Consider the following 17,209-nt stretch of genomic DNA (forward strand, 5'->3'; position numbering starts at 1 on the left):
GTTCAAAGGGCTGGGTCATTCAAGAGAATGTAATCCTGGTTGAACAAGCAATTGCTTTTAAAAGCTTGACTTCAGTTCTTGCAGGAATTCTGTGTGCCCTGAATATTAAATAGTATTGTGCTCGACTAGGAACTGAATTTGATATTTCTAACACACAATAAAGGCAAAGGATATTTTTAAATTCTGTTTTGTTATGGGTGGCGGAAGGTGAGGGTGGCCTTCACATTTGCTGGGGCATGATCATCAATTGAGTTTTCACTTTGTTTATATTGCAGTGGACTCTTGCAGCGTTCCCTCAAGTTAGCCCAGATGTTTCTGAGAACAGTGATAGCTGTTCCATCTGTTTAAAAACTAAGGGGAGAATCGCATCCATCTTTCTTACGCAGTATAAGCAGCTTCCTGATACCCAGCATGAGACCCAAGGTTGGCAGAGCATTTGCTATTGGATTCTCGTGTCTGAATTTCAATTTTCATTTTCCTGAAATTTATTTTATTTCACCCTGTCTCAACCCAGTGTTCCTCTGCCCCTTCCTTTCCCCCGATATACTAATAATGGGTGCATTCAAAGTCTTCTACATTAGACTGATGAGAGCAGTTTCTCAGAAGTATCTAGTAACATTCTATGACCTCGCAACACAAAAACGGGCCATTCAGCCCTTCAGATCTGTGCTATTTTATTAAAATATACTATTTTTCTCCATGTAAGCCCAAAAAGCTCACTTTTTTTCTTCCACTCCCACTCTCTTTCTTGCTCCCCATAACTTTTTTAATTCTTAAGCAATGGTCCCTTTTATGATTCCTGGGTTCTGTTGAAACAGTTGCTTCTGACAAATTTCACATTTTAACCACACACTCTGAAGTATTTTTTTTCTGACCTCCCCATTTCAATTTTTTAATTGGGCATTTTCTGACCAGAGTGATATTGCATGTTCCCGTGAGCCTTCCTTCTCCCATGTGTGGGCAAGAAGGAAGGCTCAAGTTGTTGGGGCAGTTGAATTATCTGGTCACTTGGGGGTAAAAATTTGGTTGCTTTGCACCTCCCATTAGTGCCCTGAGGGGGGGGGCGCAAGGCAACTAGCACCTGGGCATGGCGCCGCTAACGCCTCCCGTGAAATTCAACGGGAGGCTAGCGGCAGCGATAGCGCCCCGTGGCAATGATGCCATCGTTGTGCACAGCGCCCCGGCTACAAACTTGGCTTGTGCCCCCCTGGCCTACTGCCGGATCATATGTCTGACAGCTGTTTGCAGCCGGGGCGGCGATAATTGAAGGGCAGGTGCCGGGCGGCCCTCTTTCTTTGGGCCGCCTGCCAGAACCTGCCCCCTCTGGCCTCCTGCGGGGTGCCGGCTGTGATCGGGCAGCCTGCCACTGCTCTTGAATGCCGGGCTTTCTTCCTGGTACCCCGCTCCCTGGTGGTCCAGCAGGACCCCGGTGCATGCTACGCTAGGCCCCTCCCCTTTAATCGGGAAGGGAGGCCTGTAGTACTGCGGTGCTACATGCCAACGTGGGTGGCGCTGCTGCACGTAGCACCGTGATATTCAATGGGAGCGCCCCAAGAGGGAAGGAGCACGCTTCCAGTAGTGCCCCACCTTCTGCTTCGGGCGCTACCATTGAATTTTGGGCGCAGAGGCACCCCGACTAAGTTAGTGCCCCAAAGGGGGCGTGAGCCAATTTCCCCCCCCCCGGGGGGGGGGGGTGGTTTGTTTTCACCTGAATTTACGGACCTGGCAGGGAACCCGAACATCTACAAGAATTGGTTACCTTGTGGTGTTCAGCGCAAGGAGATTCCAATGAGCTCCAGCCATAAGGTTAGATTCCTATGGCAGATTAATCATTGTCCCCATCACAAATCTACATACGGTGCGATTAATTCTACAACTTCCGTTCCCCATTGATTTGCTGTTGGCAAAGCAGTCCTGAAATATGGTGAGAAGGTTTCAGACTCCATGCCCATGTATAATTTTCAGCTTCACATTTTCTGCAACTGACTTCATTGCCTCCTGACAATCTCATGATCGAGTCCTCAACCCAGGAAGCATGTGTGTTGCAGGCCCATGTCCAGTGCCTTTCTGTGGATAGTAGAGGTGCATTTATTCTCTGCAGTCCTTTCTTCCTTGCAAGCACAAGGTGTAGCTGAGGTCTGGTTTCCACCATGAGTTCCAGTAACATCTTTGACTGTGATGACCAAATCTCCATGGATCTTATTTTTCTTAAATATGTAAAATTTGAACAGAAGAGACCCAAATGGCTGGCTCTGATGTTGGATGGATGAACTATTGGGGATTAATTTGATAATTAGAGCTATTAGGCCTCCAAGAAAACTCTGAGGGGATCTTGGAGTTGTACAAGTTTTTAAATTGAATATCGCGGTATACCAGATAATTGGATCGAAAAAGTAACTGGAACAATACTTTGATACATCAAGGTAGCATGTAAGGGACACAGTTTTAGGATTGTTGAGGACAGGAAGTCCTTTTTGCAGAGAGGCTGATGAAGAGCTGGAATGGGTTCTTGGGAGAGTTGGTTTGAGGGCAGGACACTGAACTAGTCTAGAAACGGCTAGATGCTTTAAAGGGAAGATGGCAAGATTGCTATTCTGGAAGGATGTGATCAGGTTGGCTGAAGGGCTGTCTTCCTCTGAACTTATTTTGCAGTGGGAAGGTTTAAAATGGGCTATAATAAAGTCTTGGCCAGATGCAGTAAGCAGGCTTTAGAAATTGAGAAATTGGGATGTTTCAGTGATTTGAGAAGGCGAGTCGATGATCTGATGGTTGGGACTATTGACAACTCCCACAATTTATTTTGTGTCTCTTGAAGGTGTTAATGTGCTATTTGTCTTGTGACCTCACTCAGCTGGTCATTTTTCACGTGAGCCTGGATAATGAGATGGATTGGCACTTGGGATGGAGGAGGGAAGGTCATCAGAAGCAAGCCTGATCCTGTACACGGATGTTAACTTTCCAGCAGACCAGATGCGATAGCCGTCAGGAGTGGGTATTTCACTGGGAAACCTATTTGATTTTTGTCACTAATCCAGGGGTGCTGGGATCAATTGTTGTAACCCTTGCTGTCACACACACAATCCACTAAATCCGCACAGCATAAATATGGAACATGGGACTTTCTGAGCTGTATTCTCAGTGGCAAGCTCCCTTTGCCATTGGGCAAGTTAGCAGGGGGCCTATGTTGAGAGTACCACAATTTCTAACGCACCCAGTTATACTGGCCTTTGAGATTGGATGGACCTCAATTTGACACTATAGATCATGCAAACTGTTCAATCTGCCTGTTTGAGTAGATCCTCGGGGCTAATATGTAATTTGGATGCTTGTTCATATATGGTGTGTGAAGACATGGCAGCATCGAAGAACAGAAGGTACTTGCATAGAATTATCTTTCCTCTCTTGTACTAAACTACATTCACTGTACTCTAGAAGCACGCAATGTGCCAAACTAATCATCATGTCACAATTTTTAAAAGTGCAGGATTTTTAACTTTTTTGATGCTCAGTTCAACAACTTGTTTTAAATAAAGAAGCAAAATACTGCGGATGCTGGAAATCTGAAATAAAAACAGAAAATGCTGGAAACACTCAGCAGGTCAGGCAGCATCTGTGGAGAGAGAAACAGAGTTAACGTTTCAGGCTGATGATCCTTTGTCAGGACTAGAAAAAGCTGGAGATGGAACAGGTTTTTAAGCAAGTGTAGGGGCAGCGAAAGGGAGGAGAAGGAAGAACAAAAGGGAAGGTCTGTGATAGGATGGAAGGCAGGAGAGAGTAAATGACAAGAGGGATGATGGTGCAAAGCAAAAGGAGATGGTAATGGGACAAGTTGAGAAACAAAAGATGGCTCTAGATGAAGTGTAAATGGCAATGGCAGAATGATCGACAGCTGCCATGTGGGAGAGAAAAAATAAATAAATGGGTTTGGGGGGGGGGGGGAGAAGATAGGGGCCGAGGTTATGGTCTGCAATTGTTGAACTCTGTCGAGTCTAGAAGGCTGTAAAGTGCCTAATTGAGGTGCTGTTTCTCGAGCTTACGTTGAGCTTCATTGGAACAGTGTAAGAGGCCGAGGACAGTGAGGTCTGAGTGGGAGTGGAACGGAGAATTAAAGTGACAGGTGACCGGGAGCTCGGGGTCCCCCTTACGGACTGAACGGAGGTGTTCTGCCAAGCGGTCACCCAATCTGCATTTGGGTGACCGCTTTGTGAGCAGCGAATACAATATACTAAGTTGAAAGAAGTACAAGTAAATCGCTGTTTCACCTGGAAGGAGTATTTGGGACCCTGGACAGTGGGAAGGGTGGCGGTAAAAGGGCAGATGTTGCATCTCCTGCGCTTTCACAGCAAGGTGCCGGGGGAAGGGGAAGGGGTGTTGGGGGTGATAGAGGAGTGGACCAGGGCGTCGTGGAGGGAGCGGTCCCTTCAGAATGCTGAAAGGGGAGGTGAGGGGCAGATGTGTTTGGTGGTGGGATCATGCTGGAGGTGGCAGAGGATGATCCATTGAATGTGGAGGCTGGTGGGGTGAAAGGTGAGGACAAGGGGAACTCTTATCTTGGTTCCGGGAGGGAGGGGAGGGGGATGAGAGCAGAAGTGCGGGAAATAGAACGGACACGGTCAAGGACCATGTCAACCACAGTAGAGGGGAATCCTCGGTTGAGGAAAAAGGAAGACATGTCGGAAGCACTAGTACGGAAGGTGGGTGGCATCGTCAGAGCAGATGCGGCGGAGACGGAGAAACTGGGAGAATGGAATAGAGTCCTTACAGGAAGCAGGGTGGGAGGAAGTGTAGTCCAGGTAGCTGTGGGAGTCGGTCGGCTTGTAGTGAATGTTTGTCAATAGCCTATCCCCAGAGATGGAGATGGAAGTCAGGGAAGGGAAGGGAAGAGTCGGAGATGGACCATGTGACAGTGAGGGAAGGGTGGAAATTGGAAGCAAAGTGAATGAAATTTTCTAGTTCAGGGCGAGAGCAGGAAACGGCACTGGTACAGTCATCAATGCACTGGAAAAAGAGGTGAGGGAGGGCATTTTAAATAAAACTTTGAAGACTGGAGGTAAAAAATGGTGTCAGCCTTGGCTTAGTGATGGCGCTTTCTGCTGAGTCTGAAAGTTGTGGGTTTAAACATCGCTTCAGAGACTTGAGCACGTAATCCAGGCAGCACTTCAGTGCAGTGTTGAGTGAGTGCTGCGCTGAGGTGCTGTCTCTTGGCTGGGTCACGAACAGAGTCCAATCTGCCCCCTCCAGCAGAAGTAAAAGATTAGCGTGCAAAATTAAGGCACATGGGATTGGGGGCAAGGTATTGACTTGGATAGAGAACTGGTTGGCGGACAGAAAGCAAAGAGTTGGAATAAACGGGTCGTTTTCCGAGTGGCAGGCAGTGACTAGTGGGGTACTGCAAGGATCGGTCCTAGGACCCCAGCTGTTCACAATATATATTAATGATCTGGACGAGGGAATTGGATGTAATATCTCCAAATTTGCAGATGAGACAAAGCTGGGTGGGAGGGTATGCTGTGAGGAGGATGTCGTGAAACTCCAGCACGATTTGGACAAGTTGGGTGATTGGGCAGAAACATGGCAAATGCACTATAATGTGAGGTTATCCACTTTGGTGGCAAAAACAGGAAGGCAGATTATTATTTGAATGGCAATAGGTTGGGAGAAGGAAGTGCAGAGAGACCTGGGTGTCCTTGTGCACCAGTCACTGAAGGTAAGCATGCAGGTGCAGCAGGTGGTTAAGAAGGCAAATGGTATGTTGGTCTTCGTAGCAAGAGGGTTCGAGTACAGGAACAAGGATGTCTTGCTACAGTTGTACAGGGCCTTGGTGAGACCACACCTTGAGTATTGTGTGCAGTTTTGGTCGCCTTACTTGAGGAAGGATGTTTTTACCATGGAAGGAGTGCAGCGAAGATTCACCAGGCTGATACCTGGGATGGCAGGAATGACGTATGAGGAGAGATTGTGTCGATTGGGCTTATACTCACTGGAGTTTGGAAGATTGAGAGGGGATCTCATCAAAACCTATGAAATTCTGTCAGGCCTGGACAGACTAGATGCTGGAAGGATGTTCCCGATGGTCGGGGAGTCCAGAACCAGGGGTCATAGTCTAAGGATAAGGGGTAGGCCATTTAGGACTGAAATGAGGAGGAATTTCTTCACCCAGAGAGTGGTGAGCCTGTGGAATTCTCTGCCACAGAGTGCGGTGGAGACCAGTTCATTAAATATATTCAAGAAGGAGTTGGATATATTTCTTAAGGCTAAAGGGATCAAGGGATATGGGGAGAAGGCAGGGACAGGGTACTGAATTTGGGTGATCAGCCATGATCTCATTGAATGGCGGAGCAGGCTCGAAGGGCCGAATGGCCTACTCCTGCTCCTATCTTCTATGTTTCTATCCTGTTGCATGGTTCGAAGAAGAGTGGGCTCGTTCTCCTGTCCAAAATTTATCTCTGAACCTACATCACTTTTATATATTAAAAAAAAAAAAAAATTTTTTTTTTTAAATGGATTATCTGCTCATTAATCTCATTGCTGTTTGTGGGAGCTTGCTGTGTGCAAATTTCTGCATTTCATTACATTACAACAGTGACTACACTCTCAGTACTGTACATTGTGAAGCATTTTGGAGTGTTAGGAGGGGTTTTTCCTAAACATTTAAAAACCCTAATACAGGATATAGGGGCAGAAATTCCTCCCCAAATGCGTGAGTACGGAAGGGGTACTCGCGCGTCTGGCCGGAGGAAATGCCGGTTTTCAGCATGCACAGCGCATGCGCTGAAAACCGGCATTTCCTCTCCTCTAACCCAAGAGGTGAAGAGGCTAGCGTGTGCGCTGTAGGGGGCAGCGCGTGCGTCTTGGATTTCCTCTGTTTTGGGGGATTTGCGCATGTTTAAAGGCCTCCGGTCGTTACGCTTGTAAAAAGCACACGTGACTATTTATTTTTACAGGTAAGTGGTGTTTTAGTGTAATTTAGAATTTTTTTTCCCCACAGGTTTATTATTTTAAAGAATCTACAATAAGGTAAGTTTAGTTTTAGACCCTTTTTTATTAAAAATTAATTTTTTTCAAAAAAAAAATTATTGTTTAAATTATTTTTTCAACTTACTTATACTTAATTTAACGATTGGGATGTTTTTAAATTTTTTATTTAAAGTTTAAATAGTGTTTTGGGCCCCCGTAGCTTTCATGAGTTTGACGGTTCTTACACTCAAACTCATGAATGAACCTTCCCCTCCCCTGATTGGTTGTACAGTGCTCACCTGATCCCAGCCGGCACATCGCACTAACTACGCCGCTGGATCAGGTAAGCACTGCGCGCCGACATCAGAACCGGGCCTGTGACAGGAAATGCAAGCAGGCCCGGGCTTCAGATGTCAGCGCGCAGGGTGAGTGCAGATCGGGGGCTTGCACCCGCGGGAAGCCCCCGACCCGAATTTTTGGCCCATTATGTACTAAGTGCGTAAGGTGCTTTATTTCTGAAACCTTTTCTCTACAATACATTTCCTGAAAACTCCTAATGCACTGTCTTTTGCACATTTCAACCTCACTATCTATCCTTCAGGTGTGTATAGTGGTGCTGTGTCTTCACTGTTCTTCCATTCCCGAGAATTCAACCAAATAACAAAATACTGGCTTTGTTGCCCCTACATTCTTCCCATGCTACTCGAGTTCAGTGTGACTGTCAGTGCACAGTCAAGGCAACCTCAAATAATGGAGCATGGCACCAGACACAAGCTATGGGGAAGATTCCATATTCACTGTCACCCACTCCCACGATGTTGTCCTGGTCAGTGGTATCACCTCTGCCCTCATTTGCATGGGATTGAGAGCCCCCATGGCTCGTTCAATACACTGTGCCCTTACGCGACTTGGGCCATATGCTGAGTACACAAGCTCAAGGGCACACTGCATGGATATTTGTAAAGTCCCTTTCAATGATTGCGGAGCATGCAGGTTGCCACATGTCCTTCCTAACTACAACTAGAAAATACATTTTAAGTGACCCCAGTGAAACTAAATATCCCTTGCCTTGCTTCTATTAAGAAAGAACTTGGATTTATAATGCACCTTATCATGTCTTCATGACACCCCATCTCTAAGCACTTTGCTACCTATGAATTACTTTTGAACTGTTATGTCGGTAAATGTGGTAACCAAATGCAGACAGAAAATAGTCAATTTGTGTCACTTTTTTTCAGCCCTCAAACAATTCTGTTGATCCCTCCATAGTGCACAAACCTAAATCACCAGGCTGTATGACTGCACAAAGTACATGTCCCTGGCTAGTTCAATACTGTGCCCTAAAAAAACCCCATTTTTTAAATTCATTGATGGGATGTGAGCGTCGCTGGCAAGGCCAGCATTTATTGCCCTCGAAGGTGGTGGTGAGCCACTTGAACCGCTGCAGCCCGTGTGGTGAAGATACTCCCACAGTGCTGTTGGGGAGGGAGTTCCAGGATTTTGACCCAGCGACGATGAAGGATCGGCGATATATTTCCAAGTCAGGATGGTGTGTGACTTGGAGGGGAACTTGGAGGTGGTGGTGTTCCTATGCGCCTGCTGCCCTTGTCCTTCTAGGTGGAAGAGGTCGCGGATTTGGGAGGTGCTGTCGAAGAAGCCGTGGCGAGTTGCTGAAGTGCAGCCACGGTGCGTTGGTGGTGGAGGGAGTGAATATTTATGGTGGTGAATGGGATGCTTTGCCCTGGATGGTGTCGAGCTTCTTGAGTGTTGTTGGAGCTGCACTCATCCAGATAAGTGGAGAGTATTCCATCACACTCCTGGTTTGCACCTTGTAGATGGTGGAAAAGCTTTGGGGAGTCAGGAGGTGAGTCACTCGCTGCAGAATCCCCAGCCTCTGACCTGCTTTTGTAGCCACAGTATTTATGTGGCTGGTCCAGTTAAGTTTCTGGTCAATGGCCCTAAAAAAAAAAAAAAAATCTTGATATTAGTTTGATTGTAGAACACACCAATGCCCAGCTTTGCTGACTCACTGCATGACTCGCCAGCGGTCTTCAAGGATGCCTGTGATCTTTCAGAGAAGACCAATGGGATCCCACGCATTTAGGAGTATTTAAACATTCAAAATACTTTCTTCTTAGCTCTGCACGGTCGACAGCCTGAAATGCAGTGGTGGGGACGGGGGTGTTGGGAGAATCACATGCAATGGTGTCGGAACCAATTCTCTCAACAGCTTACTATGTAACATTACAATAACCTGCTCTGCAAGAGTCTTGCTAATGTTTTACCATTCCTAGGCGCGTACAGCAATGATGATCGAAGGCCAGGCAGCCAGGGAAAGGATTATTGTGATATTAGAACAGTGTTTGAGCACTTTTCAAAGCAACTATGTGGGTCATAAAATGTTTGTTCTTGTATTGTCTTTGTGTAAGGTATTTTCCAAGACAGAAGACTAAATTTTAGTCAGAGTGTGGTGCGTGACTCCTGTCATTCTCAGTCCTCAAATTTCTATTCTGGATGTCCTAATTAAAAATAATCTCTTTTTTAGTGAATTTATTGAAGCAGTGCTATTACATTAACCAGTTAAATTTTTTTCTTGCAGAGAAAATGGGTGGGGCTCTCCATCGGTCAGGAAGTGGAAGGTACGTTTACTTTTACTTTTTAATTCATAAACTTGCCAAAAGCACGAAGCAGAGGTATAAACAACTTGCATTTGTATCTAATAATACTTATAAAGTGAGCACAGTTTACAAAGCGTGTGTGTGTCTGTCTCTGTCTGTGTGTATCGTACACATGCACAGAATATTGCCACATCAGATGCAACGCTAATTCAGTGCTACGCAATACTGAAGTACACAGTGATCATTATAAGGAGGGTGAGGAGCCCACCTTCCAAGAAGAGTGTTCCAAAGATCGGTTCAAAAGGAAGTGGACAAAATATGGCATTTATTGATTCTACAGAAGTAATTGTGATAAAATAACATTGATTTTAATTGGATGCCAAAGTGATTTTTAAAAAAGTTAATTGGCTGCAACTTTTTACACCTGGATAAGAATGTGGTAATTGTGTGATTTGTTACAGTGATTACTATCTGTAGGCTGTTGTAACACTGCTGCTAGCACAGTGCTAATCGGAATTAAAAATAACTAACTATTGCATGGAACAGCTGTGTTTCTATCTTAATTCAGACAATTCATTTCGGGCAACAAGCGTGATCTATTTGAGGCTAAGTGCTTGAAGGGAGGTAGTTGTGCAACCAAAGGTTAAGGTCTGCAGTCTTGTATCTGACCTGTCCCAAAAATAAGTGATCCATCATCTCACCTCTTCTCTTCCCCGCCCACGCTCCCCAAAAAATGTGCACGACAAACCAAACTAACAATTTGAGGTTGTAGTTACCAGTCTGAAATCGGTTACAGGAGCTTGGGTTACCCACACTGCTTGGTTGAAATTTGAATTGTGCCTAAGGGAGTGTTCTGTGCCTGTGTGTTTACATGTATGTTGAGAACATTTGGGAACACAGGAACAGGAGAAGCCCATTCAGCCCCTCGAGCCTGTTCAACCACTCAAATAGATCATGGCTTATCTGTATCTCAACTCTCTCTGCTACAGCAACAACAACTTGTATTTATATAGTGCCTTTAACATAGTAAAACGACCCAAGGCGCTGCATATTTAAGACAACAAATTTGACACCGATCCACTTAAGGATAAATTAAATTAGGGCTGCTTGGTCAAAGAGGTAGGTTTTAAGGAGCATCTTAAAGGAGGAAAGAGAGGCGGCGAGGTTTAGGCAGGGAATTCCAGAGCTTAGGGCCCAGGCAACAGAAGGCACGGCCACCAAAGGTTGAGCGATTATAATCAGGGATGCTGAAGAGGGCAGAATTAGAGGAGCGCAGAAATCTCGGAGGGGTTGTGAGGCTGAAGGAGATTAGAGATGGGGAGGGGTGAGGCCATGGAGGGATTTGAAAACCAGGATGAGAATTTTGAAATCGAGGCGCTGCTTAACCTACCTGCACTGGCTCAGTATCCCTTAATACCCTTGCCTAATCTCTGTTTCAAAATTTTCAATTGACCCTCCTCCTCCAAGCCTCAACAGCTTTTTGGGGGAGAGTTCCAGATTTTCACTCCCTTTTGTGTGTAGTGCTTCCTGACGTCGCCCCCGAATGGCCGAGCTCTAATTTTAAGGTTATCCTCCCTTGTTCTGGACTCCCTGGCAGAGGAAATAGTTTCTCTGTCTACCCTATCGATCCTTTAATCACCTTTAGCACCTCATGTGACTACCCTTTAATCTTCTGTACTCGAGGGAAAACAAGCCTGGTCTGTGCAAGCTGTCCTCGTAATTTAACCCTTTTAGCCCCAGAAATTAAGTTTGAAATGTTCAGATAGTGGTATCTGCACTGTTTAGTAATTGCAGGTAGGTATTAAAGGGTCAGTGGACTTCCTGGGTCCTCCTTACACCCGACTTGATGCTGCACTGGTCAAACTGAAGTTAACAATTGCCCTTTCCAGGTAACCTCAAACCACCCCTCTCTCCGGCTATGCCAGGCCCTGATTGCATATTTATAATAAATCTGTATAGTCCCTGTGTAACTGCCTCCAGGGAGAATTTGGGTTAATTTTTTTTTTTTTAACTTTCACTCCTACCTAACGCTCTTGAGGAGCATCTTTATTCAGCTTGTCGTGGCCCTATTGCCTCCGCTTCTCAGTTAAAGAGCAAGCCTGTGACAAATTAATGTGGCTGGGCTCTTGCCAAGGTAGCGAAGTTATTTAAATGAGATTTTAGAAAAGTCATGCATTTTATTAAAGTAAAAATTCTCCTCCCATTTGTTTTCTAAAATCGATTTTCTTCAGCCCAAGACCTGTTCATTCCTAGGTTGGAACGGTTCCTCTGGTACCTCCTACCCAATGGTGAATTTTCATGTGTGATCTTCGATCGTGACCATCAAGCTATTTAACTGTAGAGAAATCGCCTCATGAGCCCAGTCCTACTCTTGCCCGGTGTCCACATGTACATTATATTTAAATCTCTTCATGACCTCCCCTGTCCCTATCTCTGTGTAATCTTCTCCAGCCTGATGATCCTGGCTCCCCCCACCAAACTGTTCCTGACTCTGGCCTCTTCTGCAATCCCTGCTTTCTTCGCCTCCTCATTAGTGGCTGTGTCCTGTCTGCGTTGTGCAGTTGGACATCTGGCTGTAGGTAACATTGGCTACCAGCTTGTTAACTCGGAAAGCTAACTTATCCAGCAGTGTACTGTACTGTGATTGATTGCTTTTGTGTTCTTGCCTCCTACATACAAAACCAAGGGTAGAATTTTATAGAAAATGCTTCATTGATTAGTTATCGGCCATTTGTTGGTTGTTTATTTCTATTCTACAACCTGTAGTTATTACGAAGTATTTACAGCACAGAAACCGACCATTCGGCCCAGTAGTTCCGTGTGGCTTATGCTCCACACAAGCCTCCTCCCATCCTTCGTCTAACCCCATCAACATACCCTTCGATTGCTATCTCCCTCATGTGTTTATCTAGCTTCCCCTTAAATATTCCCCTCGTGAATATATGAAATATTGGACTAGCCTGCTTGCTGCACTGAATTATTTGCACTCTTTCTTGCAGTAGCAGTGGGAAAGTGGTCAGTGAAATGAGTAGTATATGCTGTGGGAACCAAAAGTATTCATTCTAAAATGATGTGCAACTTTGTAAATGTTGAAAATTATCTTGTCTTTCTGTGAAGGGAGTACAGGTATGTCATTATGGTACATGAAGAGTTCAGTGCACTTGTGCTGCCAGAGTGCATCTTGCTGAGTAATTGGAGATGGTCTTGCCAGCCTCTCTCTGTATTCATTGCTGGTGCTCTCCATGGTCCTGATTCCGAACCTTCCAATTAGTACATATCCTTTTTCAGAAGGATAACAGTTGGCTGGGAAAAGCTGGTTACTGTACAAACTAGTGCATACATTGCAGCCTTGTGCAGGTTTTGTGTTGTGACCTGTTTGGGAGGGACAAAGCGTGCTGTATACCTTGATCTTTGGCCATCTATCTAAGTTTGGATTTTTGATTTTTTTTTTGGTTATAAGTTAGTGTGTGTATTAATGAGTAATGTGGGTAAAGGCACTGCCTGGTGTTGCATTAAGTCATATAGACTGAAGCTCCAGGTTCATGATCTAGTCTTTGCCGATTTAACTGATCGCCCAGGGTTTAGCAGCTGTAGCACTGAAATTCTCTTCAGTGCCCTGGGTTATAAAGGAGGGGAAAAATGGTTCCACTTCTGATGTACTTTCCAGAGACTTGCTGGAAAGTACATGTGTGGGGACATTAAATGTTTCGAGGTACCTACAAGGGGTACAAGTAATAGTCAGAAACCTGTTCAGATAATTTATTATAATGTTGAGCTTGTACAATGCCGTATATTTCTGTCCCCTTCCTCTTCCCCAAAACATTGGCCAATGCTCGAGTGGGGCAGCAATGCATATCATAGCATCTTGAGGACGAATCACAATGGGATCTCTCTGGCTTTAGCTCTTCAGAACAGCTGTTGCTGAAGCTGTTTTCTTCTGAGTGGAGAGAGAATTGGCTTGCTACCAAGTAATGTCTGCACACTCGGAGGGAAGTACTGAATTGTCCCGTAACCCCCGACTGTTGTAAAGGAGATGCGTCTGTACTCTTGTATTGTGCCGCAATTCCCTTCATTGCCCTATTTCTTTCCTAAAAGTGAATGGGAGCAGCTGTCTCGTGCCGATCTCGCTCTCCAGATGTGACATCGGAATGTCACGCCAGTCTGGTGAGACTGATGAGGAATGCTACCACAGACCATCACTTCACTTGAACAGAACTCTGTGTAGCGGAGGTGTTGTAAACAAAACACCTGCTGTTGAGCAGCTTTTAAGTGGGGTAACTGTGCTTCAGTACAGATGTGTATGTCTCTAGATTGAGAAACTTTTTCCCCTCTCTCCACTTTTTTTCCCCCCACACCCCCCTTAATTTCATTCACTGCATGCTGGTGATGGTTTTTTATGGAAATACCACTTCGTCAGCCTGACTGAAAATGTTGAAATGCCCAAGGGACCTGTCAAGTGCTTCAGAAGTAACTTGCATTACTGTCTGTCAGAAGTAGACGGGGGGAGGGAGGGGGGGGGGAAATCTATATTTCTGACTTGCTGGGATTGACGGAAATAATAAATGTGTTTAGGCAGCAAGCTTTGAGATGTGGAAAGGGAAGTGCCTTGGAAGGTCACAGTCAGTTGAGGTGTTTAACAGGAGGGAGGTAGATACTTAAGGAGGCATGGTATTCTGAGCTTTCTAGAAAAGGCAGTGAATTGGAATTTAAAGAATAAAGATCAGGGTGCCATGGGAATTTAAAAAAAAAAAACCAAACTAAAATTAAAGATCAAGCTGCCATGGTTAACAAAAATGGTGGAGTAGCCTCATGGCCCATTCTTCTATCTTCTCATTTCCATTTTGAGTGAGCTAGGAAGGTGCTGGAGATTTCAGTTGCTAAGTACAGGGGCTGGGAAATTGGGCTTCAACTCCTACCTTGTGTTTTATTAAAGATTATTATCTGGGTTTTATTCTTTGTTTGTTGACCTTGAGTACGATGGTAGTGCCCACACTCCCCCTGATCGAGATCAGTTATCTCGGCGCAGATTGGGAATTGAACTCTGGGGCCTTCTGTGCTCAGTGCTTCATTTTGTCGTGCAGCTATGCATCGCCATCTGGAAGGCTGCGAAACCTTGATTTAAAAAGAAAATCTGTGCAGCCTCCTGGCGCACTGCCATTTTGGATCTTAGGGGCTTGGATGAGCACTGCAGGTTCATAGAGCTTGTGCCTGTGGGTGTCTCTCTGTTGCTGGATGATTGAGAAGATTTGTTAGCTTCAATACAGTGCTTTGTGTAGTAGGAACTTCTCAGTTTATATTGAGGAAGGTTGCTGCTTGCTGACTATAAGCTCAGTAGAGTGGCTCTGTGGAAAAATGGAACCTGAGGCACTGGACCTGCAGGAGGCTGCAAGACGAGTTTATTTTATTCCCACAAAGTCATTTCTATTGGTGGAGCTGTCCTTTCTACACTAACATTTTAAAGCTATTTTAATTTTGTTTTCTTTAATTCTCTGGATGTGAATGTTGCTAATAAGGCCAGCATATATTGCCCATCCCTAGTTGCCCTCGAAGGTGGTGGTGAGCCGCCGCCTTGAACCGCTGCAGTCCGTGTGGTGAAGGTGCTCCCACAGTGCTGTTCGGGAGGGAGTTTCAGGATTTTGACCCAGCCACGATGAAGGAACAGCGATATATTTCCAAGGCAGGGTGGTGTGTGACTTGGAGGGGAATTTGGAGGTGGTGGTGTTCCCATGCGCCTGCTGCCCTTGTCCTTCTAGGTGGCGGAGGTCATGTGTTTGGGAAATGCTGTCGAAGAAGCCTTGGCTAGTTGCTGCATTGCATGTTGTAGATGGTACACACTGCAGCCACGGTTTGCCGGTGGTGGTGGGAGTGGATGTTTAAGGTGGTTGATGGGCTGCCAGTCAAGTGGACTGCTTTGTCCTGAATGGTGTTCAGCTTCTTCAGTGTTATTGCAGCTGCGCCCATCCAGGCGAGTGGAGAGTATTCCATCACAGTCCTGTGTGTATTACAAAATGAAATGTATTACATTACACTACACTGGAAATCCATTTTTATTAGCACAAAGCTGCATTTGTGTTTTAAGTGAAATGCTTCCGAGCCTAAATCCTAGAGAAATGTGTGGGGTTGTCCCCTCCTCGTTTCATTTTCCTGTGCTATTCCCTTGTCTCTGGCAAAGCAGTCAGACCGATAACTGCTTCCCAGACCATTTTTTCTAAGAACTCACCACCTCCTGTGGAGTGTGCAAGAGTATCCTGGACTGGCTGGCCCGCTCCCCCCTCGGACTGGCTGGCCCGCTCCCCCCTCGGACTGGCTGGCCCGCTCTCCCCTCGGACTGGCTGGCCCGCTCCCCCCTCGGACTGGCTGGCCCGCTCCCCCCTCGGACTGCAGTTGGACTCCACTCACTTCCTTAAGAACACGAGTGAGACCAAAAACCCACCATGTGTATTGCGTGCAATGCTTTGATTTACTAATTCCGTTTATACCACTGTGATGTTGGGGGAGGTATATGTCCTGATTTTAAATGAATAAAACTAGTAATTTCATGTAATTTCCTCTCCTTGCGGCTGTCAGTTTGGAGTTGTTCTCCACAGGTAGGCTGGCCCATTATGTGAATTAGGAACATCGGAACAGGAGTAGGCCATTCACAGTAACACATGTCGCTGGAAAGAAATGCAACACACTGCGAAATTGTTGAGTAGGGGTTCCAAAGATGCATTAATGAACATGGCTGCTGTTTGATGTGCAAGGCCTCCCATGAATAGAAAATCAGTGATATTTATTGAGATAATTGATGGCGATGATCCTCAAAATAAGTGAGGGGACAAGAGCCAGAAATTTGTGCAGTGTTGAGAATTACATCACTAGCACCAAAACTATTAATCTTGGTATAAGCAGGAAGAACTGTAAATGTTGAAATTATGCAGCAGGCCAGTATGCCTCCGATGAGGATATTGACCATTTGAGTGTGACTATCAAAGCTCCGTCTTAGAGGCATGTAATTCCTTTTGAGACGCAGTATATTCCTGAATCAGTCCCATTCACTTGGGGACCAGAGTATCCAATTCAGTGAATGGAGACGCTGCCAAAGTCTTCAAAAATGAAATGACCAGATCTGTGCTTGAGCAGGCAGTGGAGTAGTAGGCTGGTAGGAAGGAACCCAGATGGGGGCAAACAAAAAAAATTCAAGAGAGGATAGGTTACCTAATCCAGCTCAAAATCTTCAAGTTGTTAAAATAACTGATTCGGAGATAATTTTTGGCTCAGTGACCACTCTAGGTAAATTTTAATTTCCATCTGCTTTCTATTAGTTGTCTATGCAATGCTGCATGATGTTGTAGGGGGGCATCAGTACAGTGGAGTGACATTACAGAGGGGCTCAGTACAGCAGATTGTTGTTTTTGTGACCAGTCTGCTGCTGTTAATAGTATTGTGTTTTCTACAATATAGAATCAAAAAAGTTGGTCTGATACTGGAGTGCAGTTTGCAGGTGGTTGCAGCCCTCTGGGACTTCATCCAAGTGGCCATTCTTGTAGTTCTTGATGGTGAATGTTTGCAAGCTATTTACGAGGATGTTGCCTGGGCTGGGGAATTTTAGCTATGAGGAAAGACTGGATAGGCTGGGGTTGTTTTCTTTGGAA

General features: G+C 45.4%; 1 protein-coding gene across 1 annotated transcript in view; it reads left to right on the plus strand.

Moving 5' to 3' along the window:
- nsfa (N-ethylmaleimide-sensitive factor a) overlaps nucleotides 1–17,209 on the plus strand; it is a 294,195-nt gene that overhangs the window by 72,257 nt on the left and 204,729 nt on the right. The window contains exon 4 of the mRNA XM_085966605.1: nucleotides 9,557–9,596. Coding sequence (XP_085822731.1) covers nucleotides 9,557–9,596 — 40 coding nt within the window. The remainder of the gene's footprint in view (nucleotides 1–9,556; nucleotides 9,597–17,209) is intronic.

The sequence above is a fragment of the Somniosus microcephalus genome, chromosome 24, assembly GCF_052327205.1.
Source record: "Somniosus microcephalus isolate GS21.2 chromosome 24, FLI_Smic_1.0, whole genome shotgun sequence".
Classification (NCBI taxonomy): Eukaryota; Metazoa; Chordata; class Chondrichthyes; order Squaliformes; family Somniosidae; genus Somniosus; species Somniosus microcephalus.